Source organism: Saimiri boliviensis, chromosome 6, assembly GCF_048565385.1.
Source record: "Saimiri boliviensis isolate mSaiBol1 chromosome 6, mSaiBol1.pri, whole genome shotgun sequence".
Lineage (NCBI taxonomy): Eukaryota > Metazoa > Chordata > Mammalia > Primates > Cebidae > Saimiri > Saimiri boliviensis.
Genome location: NC_133454.1, coordinates 73,913,930 through 73,936,080, shown reverse-complemented (window position 1 = coordinate 73,936,080; position 22,151 = coordinate 73,913,930). Strand labels below are relative to the sequence as shown.

Genomic DNA, 22,151 nt, shown 5'->3' with positions numbered 1-22,151 from the left:
CACCCAGCCATCTGGTGGTCCTTTTATTAAACTAGATTTTCCATAAAGAAAACTGTGAACAAGCAAGAGAACCAACCTAGGAAAAGGAAAGAAAATGAAAAAAGTTTCAAGAAAATAATGGAAAGAAAATGCATTAGGACAGAAGCTACAAAACAGTAACGAGTTATTTTTTTTATTAGAAAATCTTGTATTCTTCCTCCACTCAGAGTATGTGACTAGATATTAGAAAAAACAGCTAGTTTCAGGCCTGCCCCCATGACACAGAGCTGACATAACCACAGCCCTACTACCTAACAACACCCCTATTAGAGCAGCTTACTCCCCCTCTGAGAAGAACTCAGGAACTTGCGTACTAAACCAAAGAGATGACCACATAAGGACTCGAAGCACTTTGACCAGCAGGTCCACCCCCTAGTTCCTTCATCCCAAGCCAGGACTTACCCTAGTCTAGTGGAAGTTTCCCCCAAGCATAGCCTAAATTCAGCTACTACTTTGCCTCCACCTTGAGCCCACATAAAGGTTGGCAGAAGACCCTGGGTAAAGGGATATTAATCATCTTCTCTCTGGTCAAGAGTAGCTGATAGGGTATGGTCACTCAGTGTTCTGTCAGCCACTCTATATCCCACTAGAAAATCAGAGATGTGGCCAGGCGTGGTGGCTCATGCCTATAATCCCAGCACTTTGGGAGGCTGAGGTGGGTAGACTGCTTGAGCTCAAGAGTTCCAGACCAGCCTGGGCAACATGGTGAGACCCCCATCTCTACAAAAAATGCAAAACCTAGCCAGGCATGGTGGTACACACCTGTAGTACCAGCTACTTGTTGGGCCAAGGTGGGAGAATCACCTGAGCCTGGGAGGTGGAGGCTGCAGAGAGCTGTGATCATGCCACTGCACTCCAGTCTGGGTGACAGAATGAGACCCTGTCTCAAAACAAAACCAAAAACAAGTAAAAAGAGTATTACAGAAAGTATCTTTACTTCCATTGCCTCCATGAGGTAAAGATTAATATTCCCTTTTGCGCAAATGTAGACAAAAGGGAATATGAGGCTCAGAGAGGAAAAGCAATCTTGTTAAGATCTCACAAATAGAAAAATGGCAACATCTGGAATTGAAGTCAGGTTTGTCTGACTCCAAGACTCTCTCTGATTTTCCTAGAGTCAAGGCTCAGCTTTATTAGAAAGCTTAATAGCTAAAAAGCAAAGAGACTTTGGTTCTCAGACTTAGATTCCACCATGGAGTTAATGGATAACTTTAGGCAAATCACTTCATTTCTTAGGGCTCTAGAAAACCCATCTGTAAAATGTAGCAATGTGAAATAAGCATAGAATTATTTGGTTTCTGGAGTCTTGTGGAGTGTAGCCCCTTGCCCAGCACCTCAAATAAGGTCAGCTACCCCACTACTCATCATCCCTTAACACTGACCCTCCTTCTGACTACCATATATTTTCTGTTAATGGCACCACCAGTTTCCTCATAACCCATACTCAAAACACTGGTGTACCTTTGACTCTTTTCTTTCTTTCCTTCCCTCCCTACATTTAAACTTTGAGTCCTACTGATTCTACCTTCACAATCCAGACCCTGATCTCTTCTGCTCACAAACAGTTGCAAAGTCTCCTAGCTAGGCTCGTTGCCTCCAATCTCACCCTTACCAAAGTACTATGCATATTCTGTGACATTAATGTTCCTAAAGCAAAACTCAGGTCATGTCTCTTCCCCTGTCAAAACCTGCAAGGACCATTTATTGTCTACAGAATCAAGTAGCCTGACAACTTAGGCCCTCCTTGGTCTTTCTTCGATCTTTTTATGGTACTCTCCAGCAAAGCTACCACTCTCCAGCCAATCTAAACTACTGCTCCCCAAAGACTTTACTTTTTCCCACACCAGACCTTTACTCATAACATTTCCTATGACTGGAATACGTCCCTCAAATTCCCTTATATTTCTACCTGAAGTATCTGAAAACCCACTAAGCTGCTAACTCCTTTGCAAAGATTCTCTGATCTCTCCCAACACAGAAGCTCATGACTTCCAACAAGACTATCAGTATCAATCACAGGGCACTGAACCAAGATTGCCTTATACAATAAGCTATAAATTGAGAGACCTGATGTGAGGATTAACTAAAATAATGTATGTGAAAGTACCTAGCCCAGTCCTGATAAAGAATAGGTACTCAATAAATAGAAGCTCTTATTATAATATAAAATGTGAGCATACATCTTAATTCTCCTACTATATTGAATCCTTCTCCTGGGCAGGGATTATCTTATATAACAAACATGCTAAATGTTGACTAAAGAGATAAAACTAATCACAAAGACACAGCCTCTACCCCAAGACTTAAATTCAGAACAGTGCAACCAGGGTGATATTTTGGAAAAAATAAACTGAATATACACCACTCTGTAGGTAGGTACTACCTACTCAGAAGTCATAAGTAAATTACAGCCTCTCCTTCCATCTCCCATCCCATTTCTAATCCTAGTTTCCCAGGCCATTTGGTGGTAGAATAAACTAACACCACTAACAGTCCTATAAATTGTATAATTTTTAATCAAAATGCTAATCTCCACCTAAATTCTAAACTCAAATAGCTGTTTCTTCCCCCCCACCTAAATTCTAAACTCAAATAGCTGTTTCTTCCCCCCCATTCTCCATCAAGTTATTAAACAAAAATAGAAACAATTTGGTCTTGGGATCTGATAATTTCAAATCCTGGCTCCACCACCTTGGGAAAATGACCTTAAGTTCTCAGAGTTACAGGTTCTTCATTGGTAAAGTGATAACAATATCCACCTTTAAGGGTTGTTTTGCAGACGTAAAGCGCCTACAAAAGTACTCAACAAATAGTAGCTCTCATCATCATTCTTAACATTGAAGTTATTTCAGTTGTCTTAATTACATATTTATCTCTTCAGAGACATGAAGTGTGAGTTCCAGTGACCTTTGCTCTTGTCAGCAAAAGTTTCTTGGAATAAGACCTCCACAAATTCGACCACCCAGCAACATATACACACACAGACACACACTGCTTTCTAACCTGTGTGTGTTACACCTGAAGGGAACCTGTCTCCCTTGGCCACTGTATTTCAGAAGCCAGTTCTGAGAACTTGGCAAGCACAGACACATTTGTTCGAGCACATACTGTAGTGACGAGAGTTCTGAGAGCTTCCTGAGAGGCCTGAGATAACCCAAAGAGGCCAAACAGGAGCAAAGCTACTGAATCACACTGAAAAAATTAGAGGCACATGAGATTTGGAAGCCTGCCTGCTTGCTTGCCTGCCTATCAGTGAGATTTCTGGTCATTACCTAGGCCAGAGATCAACACAAGGCAGCCAGGAGCTCTGCGTGTACGGCCAAGAGAGGAAAGGGTCAGATTTTCCCTCGCTGGCTGTGCTGACAGCACAGTTGCTCTTATTCTTTTGTCTCCTCCATCATGTCTCCCAAGAGGCCCCTCCTCAATGTCTTGAAGGAAAGCTGATATGATACCTGCTCAGGCTGGAGTTCTCAGGCTCAGGGAGTTCTCAGCATCAGAGATAACATTTAAAAAGCCAGCAACATTCACAGAATTATCCTATCTCTCTGCTGCACAACAAGCCCAGCAGCAGGAACTATGAAAGGTTTCCTCCTCCATTCCGCAAGCTAGTCTCAGCAAAGCAGTGAAAGTTCATTCTGTTCATTCAACTGCCTCAAATTTGACCTGAGGTAAACCCATATGGGCCATGGAACCAAAGACAGGGAGCAGGAAGACCCAAGGAGGCCTTGCCCACAGGTCTCATGTCCTCTTCAAGCACAATCTTTCTCCATTCCTACTGTAGCCATCTGCTCAAGGTAGCCATTGCTGTGGCAAACAAAAACTGCCAAACAAGGTCAATAGTCAAACCATCCCTCAGTATGACTGACAACTGTCCCTGAGCACAGCTTCCATAGGTGCTTAGTAAGTAGGGATGAAGTACTAGGTCAGACAGAAAAATAATCCCTACAGAACTCCTCAGAAAACCTACCATGTGGATTCTATCCCCATCCCAGGGCATGCTCCTCAAAAGTTTTTACAGGAACTGATGTCAAGTACTTGGTACTCTCCGTCCCTACCTACTCAATCCAAAGATCAATTTATTGTTATTCATTCATTTATTCAACAAATATCGCCGGGCGCGGTGGCTCAAGCCTGTAATCCCAGCACTTTGGGAGGCCGAGGTGGGTGGATCACGAGGTCGAGAGATCGAGACCATCCTGGTCAACATGGTGAAACCCCGTCTCTACTAAAAATACAAAAAAAAAAATTAGCTGGGCATGGTGGCACGTGCCTGTAATCCCAGCTACTCAGGAGGCTGAGGCAGGAGAATTGCCTGAACCCAGGAGGCGGAGGTTGCGGTGAGCCGAGACCGCGCCATTGCACTCCAGCCTGGGTAACAAGAGCGAAACTCTGTCTCAAAAAAAAAAAAAAAAAAAAAAAAAAAAACAAATATCTATTGGGCACATACTCTCTGACCAGCACTCTGATAGGTACTGAAGGTATGTACTACGGCCAACAAGCCAGACACATCTCTTTCCCTTAAGAGACAGGAAATATGAAAAAAAAAAAAAAGTTTTAATTTCTTTTTACTTTTCTTTCTTTACCCTCTCTTACAATGCTGATGACTCCACTTTCCCTTTTTTTTTTTCTTTTTTTTTTTTTTGAGATGGAGTCTCGCTCTGTCGCCCAGGCTGGAGTGCAGTGGTACGATCTTGGCTCACTGCAACCTCTGCCTCCCAGGTTCAAGTGATTCTCCTGCCTCAGTCTCCCAAGTACCTGGGATTACAGGTACCCGACACCATACCCAGCTAATTTTTGTACTTTTAGTAGAGACAGGGTTTCACCATGTTGGCCAGGCTGGTCCCGAACTCCTGACCTCAGATGATCTGCCCACCTTGGCCTCCCAAATGCTGGGATTACAGGGGTGAGCCAATGCACATGGTAATGACTCCATTTTTCAAGTGAGGAAACTGTCATTTGAGAGTTGAGTCATACTGTCAGCAAGAACTCAAGCCAATGCCCAGCACTCTTACTAGCTTGCTGAAAAAGACATATCAAGCTGCCTCTTGTTATAAGTGGCATAAGCAGGGTGTGAAGTACACAGAAAGCACTGCAGATAGTAAGTGCTACCAGAGTTTGTTCAGAGGTCAGCAGTATCTCACAGCTAGCATTAGTGTCAGAAAAGACTTCATCGAGGACTGGAAGTAGGAATAAAGAAGGACAGGTAAGGACATTCTGGGAGGAAAGTTAAATGATGTAAGTAAAAACAAAAGAGAAGCAGTATAAATAAAAGTGTGTTCTGCAGATCAGAACAAAGAAAAAAGCCTGGCTGAGCCAAGAATACAGCAAGGGGAACAGAGGGAGATGAAGTGAGCAAAGTGGTCTGGGGCAAGAACTCTGTGCCAGGAAGGCAACCACTACCCACAGAGATATTTTAGAACCTGCACCTTCTCTATTCCATGCTCCCCAGCACAAAACAAAAGAATAAGTGCTATTGGCTCATTTCCGGATTTTCCTTGCATGGCTTCTCACACAAAACAAATTTGTTCCACTCTGATAAACATGACAGGGACACAGCCATCCCTCTTCAAGTCTCGCCTGCCCTAGCAAGTTATGTCAACACAGGCAAACCTGTCAAATTCTCAGTACCCAGAGAGCTTCCCCTTGGCACTTTTCAGGTGGCCACAAGTAACCCCACAAGGTTTTTATTTACCCTGCCTGTAGAGGCCCCAAGTCTATAATGGAGCCAGCTGAACGGATCAATAGTGAGACATTGGCCGGGCGCGGTGGCTCAAGCCTGTAATCCCAGCACTTTGGGAGGCAGAGGTGGGTGGATCACGAGGTCGAGAGATCGAGACCATCCTGGTCAACATGGTGAAACCCCGTCTCTACTAAAAATACAAAAAAATTAGCTGGGCATGGTGGCGTGTGCCTGTAATCCCAGCTACTCAGGAGGCTGAGGCAGGAGAATTGCTTGAACCCAGGAGGCGGAGGTTGCGGTGAGCCGAGATCGCGCCATTGCACTCCAGCCTGGGTATCAAGAGCGAAACTCCGTCTCAAAAAAAAAAAAAAAAAAAATAGTGAGACATACAACATAAGGCTCTGACCCTTCTCCTTCAGATGCCTATTCTGTACATAAAAGCAAACAGATTCCTCATTGCTCTGAACTGATATTGTCAAGAGAGTGGTACAGAGTGTACATATGAGGCACCATATGAAGCAGATATTGCTGGGCTTCTTTTTCTGTACCTTATATAAAAGCTCTCTAGGCCAGGCACAGTGGTTCATGCCTGTAATCCCAGCACTTTGGGAGGCCGAGGTGGGCGAATCACCTGAGGTTGGGAGTTCGAGACCAGCCTGACCAACACGGAGAAACCCCGTCTCTACTAAAAATACAAAATTAGCCAGGCATAGTAGCACATGCCTGTAATCCCAGCTACTCAGGAGACTGAGGCAGGAGAACTCCTTGAACCTGGGAGGCAGAGGGTGCAGAAGCCAAGATCACACCATTGCACTCCAGCCTGGGCAACAAGAGCGAAACTCCATCTCAAAAAATAAATAAATAAATACATAAATAAAATAAAATAAAATAAAAAGCTCTCTAGCTGGATAGGTCCCCAGAAGCAGCACTCAACATTTTTGACATTTGACTTTGTATATCCCTAATTCTGCCCAGACCAATTTCTATGAATATAATATAATATTCTGAACTGCTTCCTGGTTCTCCTCTGTATAGGTCCCAGACCTCTGAACAACCCAAATGGGCTGCATTAGGGTAGACAGGCTCTATAACAGTGAAAACAACATATGAATGAGAATCAGAGAAAATTATATTCTAGCCCTGGCTTAACAAAACCTTGGGTAAGTTTGTTCTTCTGATAAGCAAATAAGAAGTTTTGGAGAGAAGGCCTCTAAAACCCCTTCCAGCTTTCACATACTAGGATTTAAGTCCTAGGTCCTAATACCAATGGCCTAAAAAGTCAGAGTAAGTTTTCATCTGTCATTGTGAGTCCCAATTCAATGCCACCTCCTAGTTGTCTAACTCTCAGAAGCCAAGTTGGAGTAGTAAAGGCTCCAAAGTCAGTGGCTGTACAATGGGCTCCAGAATAAAAGGTAACAAACAGAAAAGCTGGGAGGCAGAACTACAGCCTAGGATAAAAAGCTAGTTTCCAATTGGAGCCCAGGAGTCCAGGGAGAAGGAAAAAAAGATAGGTCCTATCAAAGCAATGAAGTCATGCATGAACCAAGAGATACAATATAAAAGGGAGTATAAAAAGACTCCACAAGACTCTAGAACATAAGCAAAGGAGGTCGAAGAAAAACTAAAAGACTGGCCAAGTGCAGTGGCTCACGCCTATAATCCCAGCACTTTGGGAGGCCCAGGTGGGCACATCACCTGTGGTCAGGAGTTCAAGACCAGCCTGGCCAACATGGTGAAACTCTGTCTCTACTAAAAATGCAAAAATTAGCTGGTCATGGTGGTAGGCAAATGTAATCCCAGCTCCTCGGGAGGCTGAGGCAGGAGAATCGCTTGAACCCAGGAGATGGAGGTTACAGTAAGCCAAGATAGCACCATTGCCCTCCAGCCTGGAAGACAAGAGTGAGACTTCGCATCAAAAAAAAAAAAAAAAAAAAAAAAAAAAGGCCACAGCACCTAGAAGCCACTGTTCCCCAGAGCACGGCCCTTGGGCAATGTCAGAGGCATCCTTTAAGATGACCATGGCCTTTGGGCAATGTCAGAGATATCCTTTAAGATGACCATAGCCCTTAGGCAACATCAGAGGCATCCTTTAAGATGACTCCTAGTGGTCCTTGCTCTCCTAGTATTCATACCTTTATGTAATTCCCTCACCTTGAGGGTGGGCTTGACTTACTAACAAATAGAATATAGAAGAAGTAATGGCCTATCAATTCCAAGATTAGATGATAAAAAGATGGAGGTGTCCATCTTAGGCACTCTCTCTTGTACTCTCTTGGGCCACTTGTTCTAGGAGAAGCCAATTATCACGTCCAGCATAGCCCAGTGTAGAGACCCATACGGCAAGGGACCAAGGCTTGCCAACAACCATGTAAATTAGCTCAAAAGCAAACACTCTCCCCCAAATAGTCTTCAGCCTCAGCCAACAGCTTGACTGCAATCTCATGAGAGACTGTAGCTAAGCTGTACCCAGACCTGATGCACAGAATCTGTGAGATAATAAATGCTTATTTTTTTCACCCTCTCGTTTTGGCATAATTTGTTATATACCAATAAATTATCAATACAGTAGGGAACAGGCCCATTTGCTCAGCCATTTCAAGACTGCAGGTGAAGCTAAGGAAATGGTTATACTGAATAAGAGAGTACAGCTGGAACTAAGGTCAAATATTAGCACCCAGACTTTATTAACAGTTTCCGCATGGTGTACAGTAAGCTTTGAATAAGAGCCTGGTTTGGCCACATTTACAGTTATACATGTTGGCTGGGTATAGCTGAAGTAAGACAATGAAACTGCAGTAGGCGGGGCATGGTGGCTCATGCCTGTAATCCCAGCATTTTGGGAGGCCAAGGTGGGTGGATCACAAGTCAAGAGATCAAGACCATCCTAGCCAAAAAAAAAAAAAAAAAAAAAGGACCATCCTAGCCAACATGATGAAACCTTATCTGTACTAAAAATACAAAAATTAGCCGGGCATGGTGGCACATGCCTTAATCCCAGCTACTAAGGAGGCTGAGGTGGGAGAATCATTTGAACCTGGGAGGCAGATATTGCAGTGAGCCAAGATCACACCACTGCACTCCAGCCTGGGTGACAAAGGGAGACTCATCTCAACCAAAAAAAAAAAAAAAAAAAAAAAGAAAGAAAGAAAGAAAAGAAAAGAAAAAGAAACTATAGCAGCCCTCCTTTATTATCCAGAGATACATGCTAAGACCCCCAATTGATAGCACCGAATCTGCACCCATGTGTAGGATGTTTTTTCCTATACATATATACCTATGACAAAGTTTAACTTACAAATTAAAAAGATATTAACAACAATAAAGTAGAATAATTATAACAATATATCAGCAATCACTCTTGGGCTTTAGTGTCATTATTAAGTAAAATAAGGATTACTTGAACACAAGCACTGCAACACCAAGACAGTCAATGTGACCCCCTAAGATGGCTACTAAGTGACTAAAGTGCAGGTAGCCTATGATACATGAATACGCTGGACAAAGGGGTTGATTCACGTCCTGGGAAGAATGGAGCAGGAGAACATAAGATTTCATCATGCTACTCAGAATGGTGTGTAATTTAAAACTCATGAATTCTTTACTTCTGGAATTTTCCACTTAATATTTTTAGATTTGGCTGGGCACAGTCGCTCATGCCTGTAATCCCAGCACTTTGAGAGGCCAAACTAAGAAGAACACTTGAGCCCAAGAGTTCAAGATCAGCCTGGGCAACATGGAAAAAACCTCATCTCTACAAAAAATAGAAAAATTAGCCAGGCATGGTGGCACATACCTACAGTCCCAGCTACTTGGGAGGCTGAGGTGGGAGGATCACCTGAGCCCAGGAAGGTTGAGGCAGCAGTGAACCATGATCACACCACTGTAATCCAGCCTCGGTGACAAAGTAAGACCCTGTCTCAAATATATATGTACACACACACACACACACACACACACATACGCATTGTCTCAAATATGTGTGTATATACTTATAGACATATATGTATAAGTATGCATCTTATACATGTATATATATATGTGTATATATATATATATGTATATATATATATATATATATATATATGTATATATATATATATATACATACTTTTTTTTTACCCCCAGGCCTCAGTTGACCTCAGGTAACTGAAACCACAGATAAGAGGGACTACTTTATAGTAGGTACAGAAATGCAACTACCTTTATTATTTTTTTAATTTTATTTTAGATGGAGTCTCACTCTGTCGCCCAGGTCAGAGTACAGTGGTGCAATCTCAGCTCACTGCAACCTCCACCTCTTGGGTTCAAGCAATTTTCCGCCACAGCCTCCCAAGTAGCTAGGACTACAGGCACACACTACCACATTTAGCAAATTTTTGTGTTTTCACAGAGATGACGTTTCACCATATTAGCCAGGCTGGTCCCAAACTCCTGATCTCAAGTGATCCACCCACCTCAGCCTCCCAAAGTGCTGGGATTACAGGTACGAGCCACTATGCCTAGCCACAACTACCTTTTAGAAAGGTGCTCCCATAAGTAGACATCTGGATTCTAACTGAGGTTTTTCTTTCTTTTTTTAACTTACAGGTTGTATTTGCTCCAGGTTTTTGACTGAGGTTTTTCAAATCTATAAAAGCAAAGGTTGAAAGGACTCAACTAACCCTAGTTGTACAGTATTTTATAGTTTATAAAGCCCTTTCATAAGCTATCTCATTTTATCCTCACCACAAACCTATTCATTAAGCTTATTCGCTTTCTACACATGAAAAAACTAAGGCAGAAATCGAAAAGGTGACTTACCCTCCAGTAGGTCCACAGCTGATAAGGGAAGAAGCTAGAACTCTGAAGCTCCCCAGACTCCAGATATTTATGTCTCATGACTACGGCCAACTCAGACCCTTTTGCAAATCAAAACCAATTACTGAACTTTATGTCTAGCCCCATTCCCTCATTTCCAAACTCTTTCCTCCCCACTACACATAGGTCTTTGTGGCATTAGTTTCCCAGCTACTCTTTTTTTTTTTTTTTTTTTTTTTTTTTGAGGCGGAGTTTCGCTCTTGTTACCCAGGCTGGAGTGCAATGGCGTGATCTCGGCTCACCGCAACCTCCGCCTCCTGGGTTCAGGCAATTCTCCTGCCTCAGCCTCCTGAGTAGCTGGGATTACAGGCACGTGCCACCATGCCCAGCTAATTTTTTGTATTTTTAGTAGAGACGGTGTTTCACCATGTTGACCAGGATGGTCTCGATCTCTCGACCTCGTGATCCACCCGCCTCGGCCTCCCAAAGTGCTGGGATTACAGGCTTGAGCCACCGCGCCCGGCCCCAGCTACTCTTAAGTGCTTTCTCTTGGTAAGAACTGCAATAATTAGAGTCTAGCCTCTTTAAAATCCTAGACAAACTTCTTCCAAGTAAGGATATTTGACCCAAACTAATCTGGATGATTTTTTCTTTTTAAAAAAAGGCAGTAAGATTTTATTTATCTAGCATCATCAGTTAATGGCAAATTCTAAAAGAGTAAATTTTCTTCAGTGGTCATAGTGAGGAAAAAAATTAAAAAAAAAAATTTTCCCTCCCTCCCTCCCTTCCTTCCTTTCTTCCTTCCTTTCCTCTCTTTCTCTCCCTGTTTCCTTTTTCTTGCTGATTTTATGCAAAGGGCTAGCATTCTCATCGCTCTTTTTTCAGGTTTAATCCTTATTTTAATAAAGTTTTCAAGCAAAATAATAAATTTTAAAATTTTTTTAATCTTTTAAAAAAGAGTAAATTTTCTAAATAAGTGCAACTTATTTAACTTTACCTAATCCTAGTAAACTACAGTAAAATCAGAACCAGATAATAGATCCTCTTCAATTCAGTTCTGCAAACTTTATAGTATGTCAAGTATACTATATGCCAAGCCTTGTGCTAGGAGTTAGAGTAAAAAGTTGAACATCTGCTGTCCTAACCCTTTAGGAGTTTATAGTACAGCAAGGAAGGCAGGCACATAAACAGATAATTCCAACAGTATAGCATAGTTGTTTACAGTAGAGACTCTACTATCCTCCAGAGCAGCACAACTTTGTGATAGGTGACTCTACTATTCAAATACCTTTGTTAATACAGCTATGGCCAGATCACTGAGGCTAGAGCCTCTGAGTGCCAGATCAGTAAAGTATAAGCTCTCCTTTGGACACACTAACAGGTAATGTGTTCTGCTAAACACAGCATAAACTCAGTACACAGATCCCCAGAGTTATAGTTCTGATCCTGCTACTTTTTAGCTATGATCGTGTGACTTTTAACCTAGAACATAAATTTCTCAGCTACAGATTATTTCTCTTTAAAATGGACAAATGTAGCTGGGTACAGTGGCTCACGCTTGTAATCCCAGCACTTTGGGAGGCTGAGATAGGCGGATCACCTGAGGTCAGGAGTTCAAGACAAGGCTGGCCAACATGACAAAACCCCATCTCTACTAAAATTAGCCGGGTGTGGTGGTGCATGCCTGTAATACCAGCTACTCAAGAGGCTGAATTAGAAGAATCACTTGAACCTGGATGTAAAGGATGCAGTGAGCTGAGACTGAGCCATTGCACTTCAGCTTGGGTGACAGAGTGAGACTCCATCTCAAAAAAAAGGCAAATGTGAAAATAAAATGATAGCTTGAAAAGGGATAAAAACGCTATGAACTTGAATGAAATGTAATACAAAGTACCCTGAGTGAGCAACACCAACAAGCATTGAGGAAAGGGCCAGTATATACATCAAGACACATGAAACAGTTTGAAAGAAAGACAGAATACAGGATCCTATCAAACAGGCCTTGATTCCAGCTTGTCTAAGAAACTTTGAGGTTTGGCTGGGCACAACAAAAAGGTCAGGCGCAGTGGCTCACGCCTGTAATCCCAGCACTTCAGGAGGCTGAGGCGGGCAGATCATGACGTCAGGAGTTCAAGACCCTCCTGACCAACATGGTGAAACCCCGTCTCTACTAAAAATACAAAAATTAGCTGGGCGTGGTGGCACTCGCTTGCAATCCCAGCTACTCAGGAGGCTAGGGCAGGAGAACCTCTTAAACCCAGAGGGGGAGGTTGCAGTGAGCTGAGATCACACCACTGTATTCCAGCCTGGCGACAGAGCAAGATTCCATTTCAAAAAAAACAGAGAGCGAGAAAGAGATAAAGTACCACTCTTTCTCCCGTTTTCCACAAACATCTTACACTTGTAAGGGTGCAAACATATATACAATGTGCTATGTGTTACATTAAATTTTATACCAAGTGTCCTGGGAGTAATAAAGAAAGCTCTGTATTGTTATCATTTATTTCTTAAACTCTGTTGTGGGCATATGGGTATTCAACGTATTATTCTTTATACTTTGTTGTATATCTTAGTATTTCATGATTTTTTTAACCAACAGTAACAACAACAGAGGCCGGGCGCGGTGGCTCAAGCCTGTAATCCCAGCACTTTGGGAGGCCGAGGCGGGCGGATCACGAGGTCAAGAGATCGAGACCATCCTGGTCAACATGGTGAAACCCCGTCTCTACTAAAAATACAAAAAATTAGCTGGGCATGGTGGCGTGTGCCTGTAATCCCAGCTACTCAGGAGGCTGAGGCAGGAGAATTGCCTGAACCCAGGAGGCGGAGGTTGCGGTGAGCCGAGATCGCGCCATTGTACTCCAGCCTGGGTAACAAGAGCGAAACTCCGTCTCCAAAAAAAAAAAAAAAACAAAAAAAACAGCAACAACAAAGCTCTGAAGCCCAGTCTGGTCTCTTTTTTCCTACCTAAAGGTCTGACAACAACCAGAACTGCTGAGTTTCCTAGAGAATCATTTCCCACAAAGGGAAATGTACCACAGCATGCCCATGAAGCCACTTGGCAATGTATATCAAAGGCTACCCAGCAGGAAATCAGGGGGGCCCCTTGGGGCTGAATCCCAAGTCCTGTGGAGACCTAGGAAACTACTCCCCTCAACAAGATCTCATCATTTCCTTGCCAAAGTGCCGTTCTTAACATGAAGGCCCCAGATTCCTAAGGGGCCTATAGATAGAATTCAGGAAGCCTGTGAATTTGGATGGAAAAGAATTTGTATCTTTTGTTTTCAATATTCTCTTACTGAAAGTTAGCATTTCAATTGCATATGCTGCAACCAACCACAATAATATTAGGAATACCTCTGATTTTGTCATCAATAGAAATCAACAGATGTTTTCATATCATATTACCTTGCTACAGGTATAATAATATCTCAAAGTATTATTTACACTCATCATTACTTTTAAAATATGGTAAAAATTAAAACCACTACTAGATGACACATGACTGCAATCTTCCTATCTATTGGTGCTCATGTGAAGTTGCTGGCCAACAATGAAGCAACTCTGCCTAGTTATCATCCAGCCACCAAAGAGTGAAACCAGGTATTTACAATGCCCCCTTTCCTCCAACCTCCCCAAGTCATACTATCTCTCCTATTCTCTTCTACCTCTATCCAACCCCTCCCTTCCAGGAAGCCCTCTGCAGCCACCTTAGTAGATCCCAGCCCACACAGACCTCTTTTAACCCTTAGCCTACAATGTCTATACTGCCTGATTTTACACATTAAACCTGTACATTGTGTTGTATTTAATATTCCCTAAATATATGTGACCCTACCAAACGTAGACTTCTTTAGTAACCGTAAGTTCCTTCCATAGTGAAAAACAAGCAGTAAGCACTCATCATTTTGACTTATAAATTTGAAAAACTGATAAAGTTAAGGTCCCTGACTCAAATGTCCTAGTTTAGTTCTACCAATAACCCACCATGAAACCTCTAATGCCTCTCTGTATGCCACTTTCCTCATATGTAAAAATAGGTGGGTTGAACTAACTGATGTTTCTATCTCTTAACCTTTGAATTAGGCAGCCACTTTTCATCTCAAGATCTGAGAAAAATTACAAAGAAACAGTAAACCCTCCCCCAGCTCTCCCAGGCAGGGTTAGTCACTTACTCCTCTGGGCTTCCCACAGCTTTCTGCATGCATATACAATACCTCTATTACAGTATTTATCGCAAAGTTTTGAGAGAGTGGCTAAAGCAGAGGTAGAGAGAAGAATCAGACTGCCTGGATTCAAACTCTGGTATCCTTATTATCTGTGTAACCATGGGGAAGTTATTTAACCTCTCTATGATTTAATTTTATCATCTATAAAATAGAGACAATATAACACAGGATAGTAATAAGAATTTAATAAAATAAAATATTTAAATAGTGCCTGCCATATAATAAGCTCTAAAAAATTTAGCTGTTCTTAACATTGATGTAACTGCATTAATCTGTCCTATAATTAGGTTTGGGCTTTAACTAGATCTCTGTTCCCCTCTCATTCTCCATGATAGCGCCCTGTTTATGTTTTCTTCCATGCCACGTTCCACAAGATAATATATTTATTTATGTGTTTATGTCTGTCTCACCAACTGTAACTTCCATGAGGGAAGGAACATGATTGTTTTATTCATCCTTAAATTCCCACAGGAACATACCTGACCAAAAGAAGGTACTCAAATATTAGTACTTGTTGAATAAATACCACATGAGCTGGCATTGTTCAATGTTTGCTGAATCAATTAAACCAGCTAAGGGTGATTGTCAAAGCTGAGGCCTGGGAGCAGATGATATCCTGGCTACCCCAGGCTTAGTGTGTCCCTCTCCCCAGTCCCTAGAATTAGCTTCAGCCAAGCCCCACCTACCTGATCTTGGACCTAGCCCAGTTCCGGGAGCCACCCTCAGCTAAAATTAGCATAGCTACCAAGATGGCCAGGCCATTTATAGCCTTGGAGGCAGCAGCAACTAGCTGGGGGTTGGGAGGCAGGGTTCTGGCCTGCCACTCCATCAGAGGTTGATTGAGAAGCCAGCCTGCACTCTGCATACTGCCTAGATGCCTATCCTCCCAGGCCCTGTCCTAGCTACATTGAACCAAACCACAGTTCCTGATTAGAGGCCCTCAATACCTCCAACACTGGCAGCCACAACTCCAGACTCCACCTGAGGTCCCTCATACACATTCTACAGAAAACACTCTTGTTTTCTAGAGTCTAAGGATGGTTCCAAGCATCGTTAGATGGTATCAGGCCAGTTTCAGAAACACAAGCCCCAGAGTAGCACAGGCAGGAAGGCAGAGATCTTTACTGAGAAAGTGACTTAGCATGGCTGGTGTACAGGTATTAAAGAGCCAGAGGGTGACAGGAATGGCCTCTCCACGACCCAATGAGAGATCCTCCTTGCAGAGCACCTGCCTTTACTGCAGGATCAGGCTTTTCGTGGTGTTTATTGTATCCATGCTAAAGCCATAAGCATTTTAACTAAATCATTCTTAGAATCAAATATTTTAACTAACTAAAAAGAGACAGATGGGTATATACATCCAAAAGAAAAAACATCAAATTCTCTGGGCCCTGCAAAAGACTCTCCAGAGCAGAAAAAAATGCAGCCCTTTTCTTGGCTCTCAGCTACAGAGTCACCAGGGCCTGCCTAATCACCAGAAGGAAAGCAACATTCTCCGGCCCTGCCTAGCACTCTTTTAACAGGGCAGGACCTAAGAAGACGGAGGAAGTCCAAGACTTAAGCACCAGAGATCTGCCTATAAGAAAGACCCAGCACAGGACCCAGTTTCTTCACCCATAAAAATGGGGACAAAACCACCTGTCCTGCATTGTAATAGAGATATAGTGAGACGCTGTTGGAAAAATGGCTGTGTAATTGTAAAATATAAACTGTAGAGAACACACAAATTGACTGGGTATGTTGAATCTGATTTTTAAAACTAGTAGCTTTAAGAGCAAGTAAAACTCCTCCTGTGTTCTGGGGATAGAGTCTGGAAAGGATGCAAGAGTTCCTAGCTGCATAGAAAGTTTCTCTCCAAACTCTTTTGCAGATCCCAGTCTATATGAACCACCTCTTTGCAAAAACAAGTCCCTGTATGAGTCAAAGACAAAATCCCAGGCAGACCCAAGGGGAAAACCTACCATAAGAATAGTGCTGGAACCCCCAGGTTTCCACGAACCTTAGCCATTCACAGCACCTAGGGTCTCTCTGAGACTTTCCTCACTGGAATTCACTATCATTGTGACAACAGAAACCAGTTTCTAAACTGAGCAAGAGTAGGCCTAAGTGGTATAATCAACATAGCCAGGCCTCTGAAATGTATATTGTGTGAGCCAGGCACGGTATCCCAAAACTTTGGGAGTCTGAGGCAGACGGATTGCCTGAGCTCAGGAGTTCACGACCAGCCTGCACAACACGGTGAAACCTCATCTCTACTAAAATACAAAAAAAATTAGCCGGGCATGGTGGCATGCGCCTGTAGTCCCAGCTACCCGGGAGGCTGAGGCAGGAGAACTGCTTGAACCTCGAAGGTGGAGGTTGCAGCAGTGAGCCAAGATCGTGCCACTGCACTCCAACCTGGGCAATAGAGCATGACTCCATCTCAAAAAAAAAAAAAAAAAGGAAGAAGAAGAAAAAGAAAAAGAAATATATGTTGTGTGAAGAATTGTCTCCAAAAGCTCAAGTCATGGGGTGGTCCCAAGGAAGGCTAGAATGTCTTTTACTTCAGGCAAAAAAAAAAAACCTTTCCTAATAGCCAGCCAATGTCTAAAATTCAAAATTTCATCCCTTTAGCTTGTGTCTAAAATGTAGAACACCCACTCCCTAGAAAATATTCATTTTATGTCAGGCATTCATATTTTGGAGTGAAAAAAGACATATTATCAGTTATAAATAGGAATGTCACAGGGACAGCAAGAAATGATAATTAGGTCTACTTCACAGTTCAATCTATATTTGCCCAGTGGTCATTCCCTTCATAGCCTCATAAGAACCAAGCTTTGAGTCAGGTGTAAAGGGTCAAGGAGACTCTCTATGGAGAGACAGAATTAATAGGCAAGAAGAACTTATCTTTAAAGCAACAGCCAGGTATCCTACTTACACATGGGCAACCCTGGCCTCATTTGGAAACCAGCCTCCTTGGAACATCTGGAACCTAAAAGGGGGTTGCCCAATAAAGGGTCTACCACCAAAGCCAGCTTCTGGATCCATCCAGGAAACTCCCCACCAACCATGACCTATATTTCCTTTTCTTACTTGTTTCATCAGGTGCCCACTGAACTATCCCCTCATTTAAACTTGCTTATCTTCAGAAACAACTCATCTATAAATTCTCCCCACTTTGCAGGTCACAGCTTTAGGCAGATCACAGCAAAAAGATGAGAGAAATGGAAAAAGAGAACTGATCTTCTAAGCCTTATGTAAAATAGCTGGATTTTAAGAGAGTTCCTTGATGGGTACAGCAGCTCACACCTATAATCCCAGCACTTTGGAAGCGATCCCTGTACAACATAGAGAGACCCTGTCTATACAAAAAATTAAAAATAGAAAAAAAAAACATTAGTCAGGCCCCATGACTTGTGTTATCTCACCAGGCTAGTGTTACTGGGAGGCTGAGGCAAGAGGATCACTTGAATCCAAGAGTTTGAGGCTATAGTGAGCTATGATCACACTACTGCATTCCAGCTTGGATGACAGATCAAGATCCTATCTCAAAAACACAAAACAAAATATAAAAGTGTTCCTTTCTACTGCAAAAGTATACCAGGGTTCCTGCTGTCTCATAAGCCTTCACAACTGCACAGAGAAAACTATGACAGATCAAATGTAGCATGCATGGTTTCCCTAGCAAGTAGACTTAGGGGAAGAAAAAAAAAACCTGTAGCATGGAATTCCCACCCTCATTAGTCAGAAGAAACAGAATAAGTCAACAAGTGGTCCCAGGAATTATATCATGCCTATGTCAAGAAAAGGCCATTTAACACCCCAGTGGTAAATAGGATTCCATCTAAGGAACTGCCTGGATATTTCAAATGCGCACAGCCAAGAGACAAGACTACCTAAGGGAAGGGTGGGACTAGGGTTCCCACGGTTGTTGGAATTAGGCACACCTGAACACCAGGCTTTCAGGCAACAGAGTTGGCCCAGTCTTAACTTTCCTTTTCCAATATAAGTGGCCCCAACCTTCCCCATGCTGCTCAGCACTAGAACTGATTAAGAGCAATGGATTTACCATTTCACCAGGCCATTCTTCCAGACAAGTAGGCCTGAGATGGGGTCTCTCCTTGCTGATCTAAAAGGTCGAGGTGCCCCAAAGGCTTCCTCTTACTGCCAACAAAAAACATCCTGAGGGGGGATGAGGAAAGTTGTTCGGGAGAGATAGAGACATTTGTCGTGACTCCTAACCGAAAAGAACTTCTTGGACTGTTTGGAATAGGCAGTGCCATATGTGGATCCTCCATGAACCTCACATGTACAAACCTATGTTTCAATTTGCCCACTTCGGGCCACTCAGTTCCGAGCCAAAGCCTCCAGCCCAGTCCACCCCGCAGCAAGGCCTTACCTGCTGCAGTGGACTCCTCAGAGTTGGCCCCTGAGCTGGTTCCTGTCGCCTTCTCACTATGACTATGGCTGAGGCTCTGGCCCTGGTGCAGGAGGAGTCCCCAGAGGAGCCACAGGGCAAGACGGGAGCATACATCCATGACTCTAGGTCTCAGTCAACATGCGTCTGATGTGGACACCTCGGGATTCCAGAGGCAAAGCCAGGAGCCCGGGAGTGCAGCCGACGTCTCCAGGCAAGACGCCCTCGCCGCTCCGCAGCTGTCCAGCCACCCGCCGGCCGGCCCCCTCCAACAGCCAAAGGTCAAGTGCTCCAAGTTTGAGTGCGGGAGGAGGGCTGGCTCCTCAGGTTCAACAGTGCGTCCGCCGGGGCTGCGGCGGCCTGAGCTCGTGCCGCTTCCGGACAGTTTGGGCAGGGTGGCTGCGGGGACGCTGTCAGCTCCGCAGCCTGCTACACCCCTGAGTGAGGGGACGGCCTGGGTCTCCGCGGGCACAGGAGTTGGTGGGGGGCGGGGGTAGAGAAAAGAAGCGAGGCGAGAAGGGGGCACCTGACCTTGCCCTGCCGAAGAGCAGCGAGCAGCAGAAGCTGGGGAGGGCGTGCGAACCGCAGGGTCCCGCGGGCGCGGGCGGCTCCGGAATCCTGGGCCTCCTAGGCCGAGGTGAGCGCCCCCGACCAGTCCCGTGCCCAGGCGGCTGGTGGTGCCCAGGTCCAGCAGGCGGACGCGCACGGGCCAGGCCCAGGACAGCGGCTCCCAGGCAGGCGGGCGGGCGGCGCGGGGCGGGCCCGGGGCGGGCGGGGGCGTGCTTTCCCGCGGGCCCGCCCAGCGCCGCCCGGCCCCCAGCGAAGCTCGGGCCCGCCCCAACCCCCGGCTGGATGCCGGAATAACCGGTGGAGACGGCGCCCCGGAGCCCCCAGCCCCCAGCGGGTTCTCTCGGACCCCGGGCCCGCGCTAGTCTTTGCCAGGACCCCCCTCCCGCGCCAAGAACCAAGTCCCAGCCTCCCTTTCCCCCTCCAGAGTCTCTCGCGCCAACCGCCGGCCGGCGGGCGGGTCCCTGACCCTCAGTTGCTCAGGTAACTCAGGCCTGCGGCGGCGGCGGCGGCAACAGCAGCTGCCCTGCCCCGATCTCCAGGCCGTGGTGCTGCTCCACTCGCCTCAGCTCTAGAGCCGGTCTGAACAGAGGCCCGGGACACAACGCTAGCCTCCCAGGAGCCACCTGAGGCGACCACAGCCCGGCCCGCCTCGGCCCGGGGGCGAGCTCCCAGCCCCCAACTCCCGGCCAGTTCCCAGGCTCCGCCCTCCCGCCGCGCCTGACTACCAATCGGCTTCCGCCTCTCTGCGGCTTAGGAACCCGCGCTCTTTGTCGTCCGTGCGCAGCGGCCCCTGGTGGGAATATCGGCGAACTGCAGGCAGGACTTGCGCTCCTTGGAGGTCCTGCTCTTTTGCAAGAGGGTTGGGGAGTGAAGCTAGGACGCGCCCCGGGGGAGGCCCACTAGGATCACTGGGGCCTTGCGAGTTGTTTTCAGAGGAAATGATGATGTCAGAAAGCAAAATGAAATGTCCAAACCACTCTAGCTAAAATTCCTCTACACATTCCTTGAGTCTGGGCCAAAGGGTGCCATCTGCCTTCCTGACCACGCCTTCCCTCCCCTCCAAGCTAAGTGGGATGCCCTCCCTTAGCTCTCACAGCCTGTTTTCCTACCTGCCCCTCAAGCTCCCAGCCCTTTAAGGTTTTTCGGTGGGGCCTGTAAATGCTTCCTCCCTGCATCTCATTCTCCCAGCTACCTCTCTGTGTCGCTGGCTGGAGGTGTCAGCAACTTGAGAATGAGTGCGCCAAAGTAGAGAGCCACGCCTGAGCCTCCTTCAACAAAGCCTGCACTTCCTGTTCTCAAGCGTGCTGTCAGCAGATCTGGACTGAAACCTCCTCTTTGCCCTACCCTGTCCTTGGCACCACGGCAGGGGAAGGGATTAGGCCCAGTCCCTCCTCTGACTGACAGTGCTAAACCAGCTACCTGTTCTGAGCAAGCCCTTTGAAGACTGGGAACACGGATTTGCCCAACAGCTGCCTGGCTTAAGGGTTAGGCGGTTGATATAAAAATACATGGCCAACGTCACCTACTACCACTCTCACGGCTCTATTAAGCTCCTGTTACACTAGCTTTAAGTGCCTAAACACGTCAAACTCAGCCACCTTACAGCCTTTGTAACTGCTATTGCTTCTGCCTGAAACACTCTCCCCAGCTCCCAGTTCCTCACGTAGCTGGTGCCTCATTCTTCCAGAAACAGCTCAATGTCTCTCAGAAACTTTTACTCTGCCCACACCTTCAAAATCAGTCTGTGGCCAAAACTGGACCATACACGTGTCTGCCCTTCCCTCCATAGATAGTGATTGCCACTTTTCAGAGGTGAGGCTGTGCCTCATTCATCTCTGTGACACTAGGACCCAGCCATAGACCCTGCACATAGTAAGTGCTCAGTAAAAGCTGGATGACATGAGTTAATTCATTTGAACACTCAAATACTAAAAACTAATACTCAATACCAGAACACTGGAAAATTGACCAGAACAGTTGAACCCCTGACCTAGGTTTTACTAGACCTATTCTCTGAGCTAGGGATCTTAAATTCAAATGGCAAAGTGGGCAGTAGGTAATATGATTAAGAAAAGTAAGTGGAAGTAATGGGGAGTAGTGAGGACTGTGGAGAGCAGGCAGAAAGGTGGGCCTAGTATTGCTGGAGTGTCATTAAGAGAAGATGGGGCTAGGTGCAGTGGCTCATACCTCTAATCCCAGCACTCTGGGAGGCCAAAGTGGGAGGATTACTTAAGCCCATGAGTTCAAGACCAGCCTGGGAAACATAGTGGGATCCTATCTCTACCAAAAAAAAAATTTTTTTTTTTTATTAGCCAGTAGTGGTATCTGGCGTCTGTGATCCCAGCTACTCAGGAGGCTGAGGTGGGATTATCGCTCAAATCCAGGAGGTGAAGGCTGCAGTGAGCCATGATCACACCACTGTACTTCAGCCTGGGCA

The 22,151-nt window shown here is 45.1% G+C and overlaps 2 protein-coding genes across 10 annotated transcripts in view; both read right to left on the bottom strand.

Moving 5' to 3' along the window:
- Positions 1-19,874, bottom strand: part of STIM1 (stromal interaction molecule 1) — a 244,747-nt gene extending 224,873 nt beyond the window's left edge. For 4 of the 9 annotated variants that reach the window (XM_074401005.1, XM_010334243.3, XM_074401010.1 and 1 more), the window contains exon 1: positions 19,127-19,874. In XM_074401005.1, coding sequence (XP_074257106.1) covers positions 19,127-19,265 — 139 coding nt within the window. In that variant the 5' untranslated portion in view covers positions 19,266-19,874. The remainder of the gene's footprint in view (positions 1-19,126) is intronic. The other 5 variants (XM_074401007.1, XM_074401008.1, XM_003923400.3 and 2 more) reach the window with 4 other exon arrangements.
- Positions 19,281-21,393, bottom strand: LOC141584948 (uncharacterized). The gene is made up of 3 exons (XM_074401925.1): positions 21,318-21,393; positions 20,454-20,629; positions 19,281-20,072 (listed from the first exon to the last, which is right to left on the bottom strand). The coding sequence occupies exons 1-3, from the start codon at positions 21,391-21,393 to the stop codon at positions 19,281-19,283; spliced, it is 1,044 nt and encodes a 347-aa protein (XP_074258026.1).
- Between the last annotated feature and the right edge of the window lie 758 nt (positions 21,394-22,151).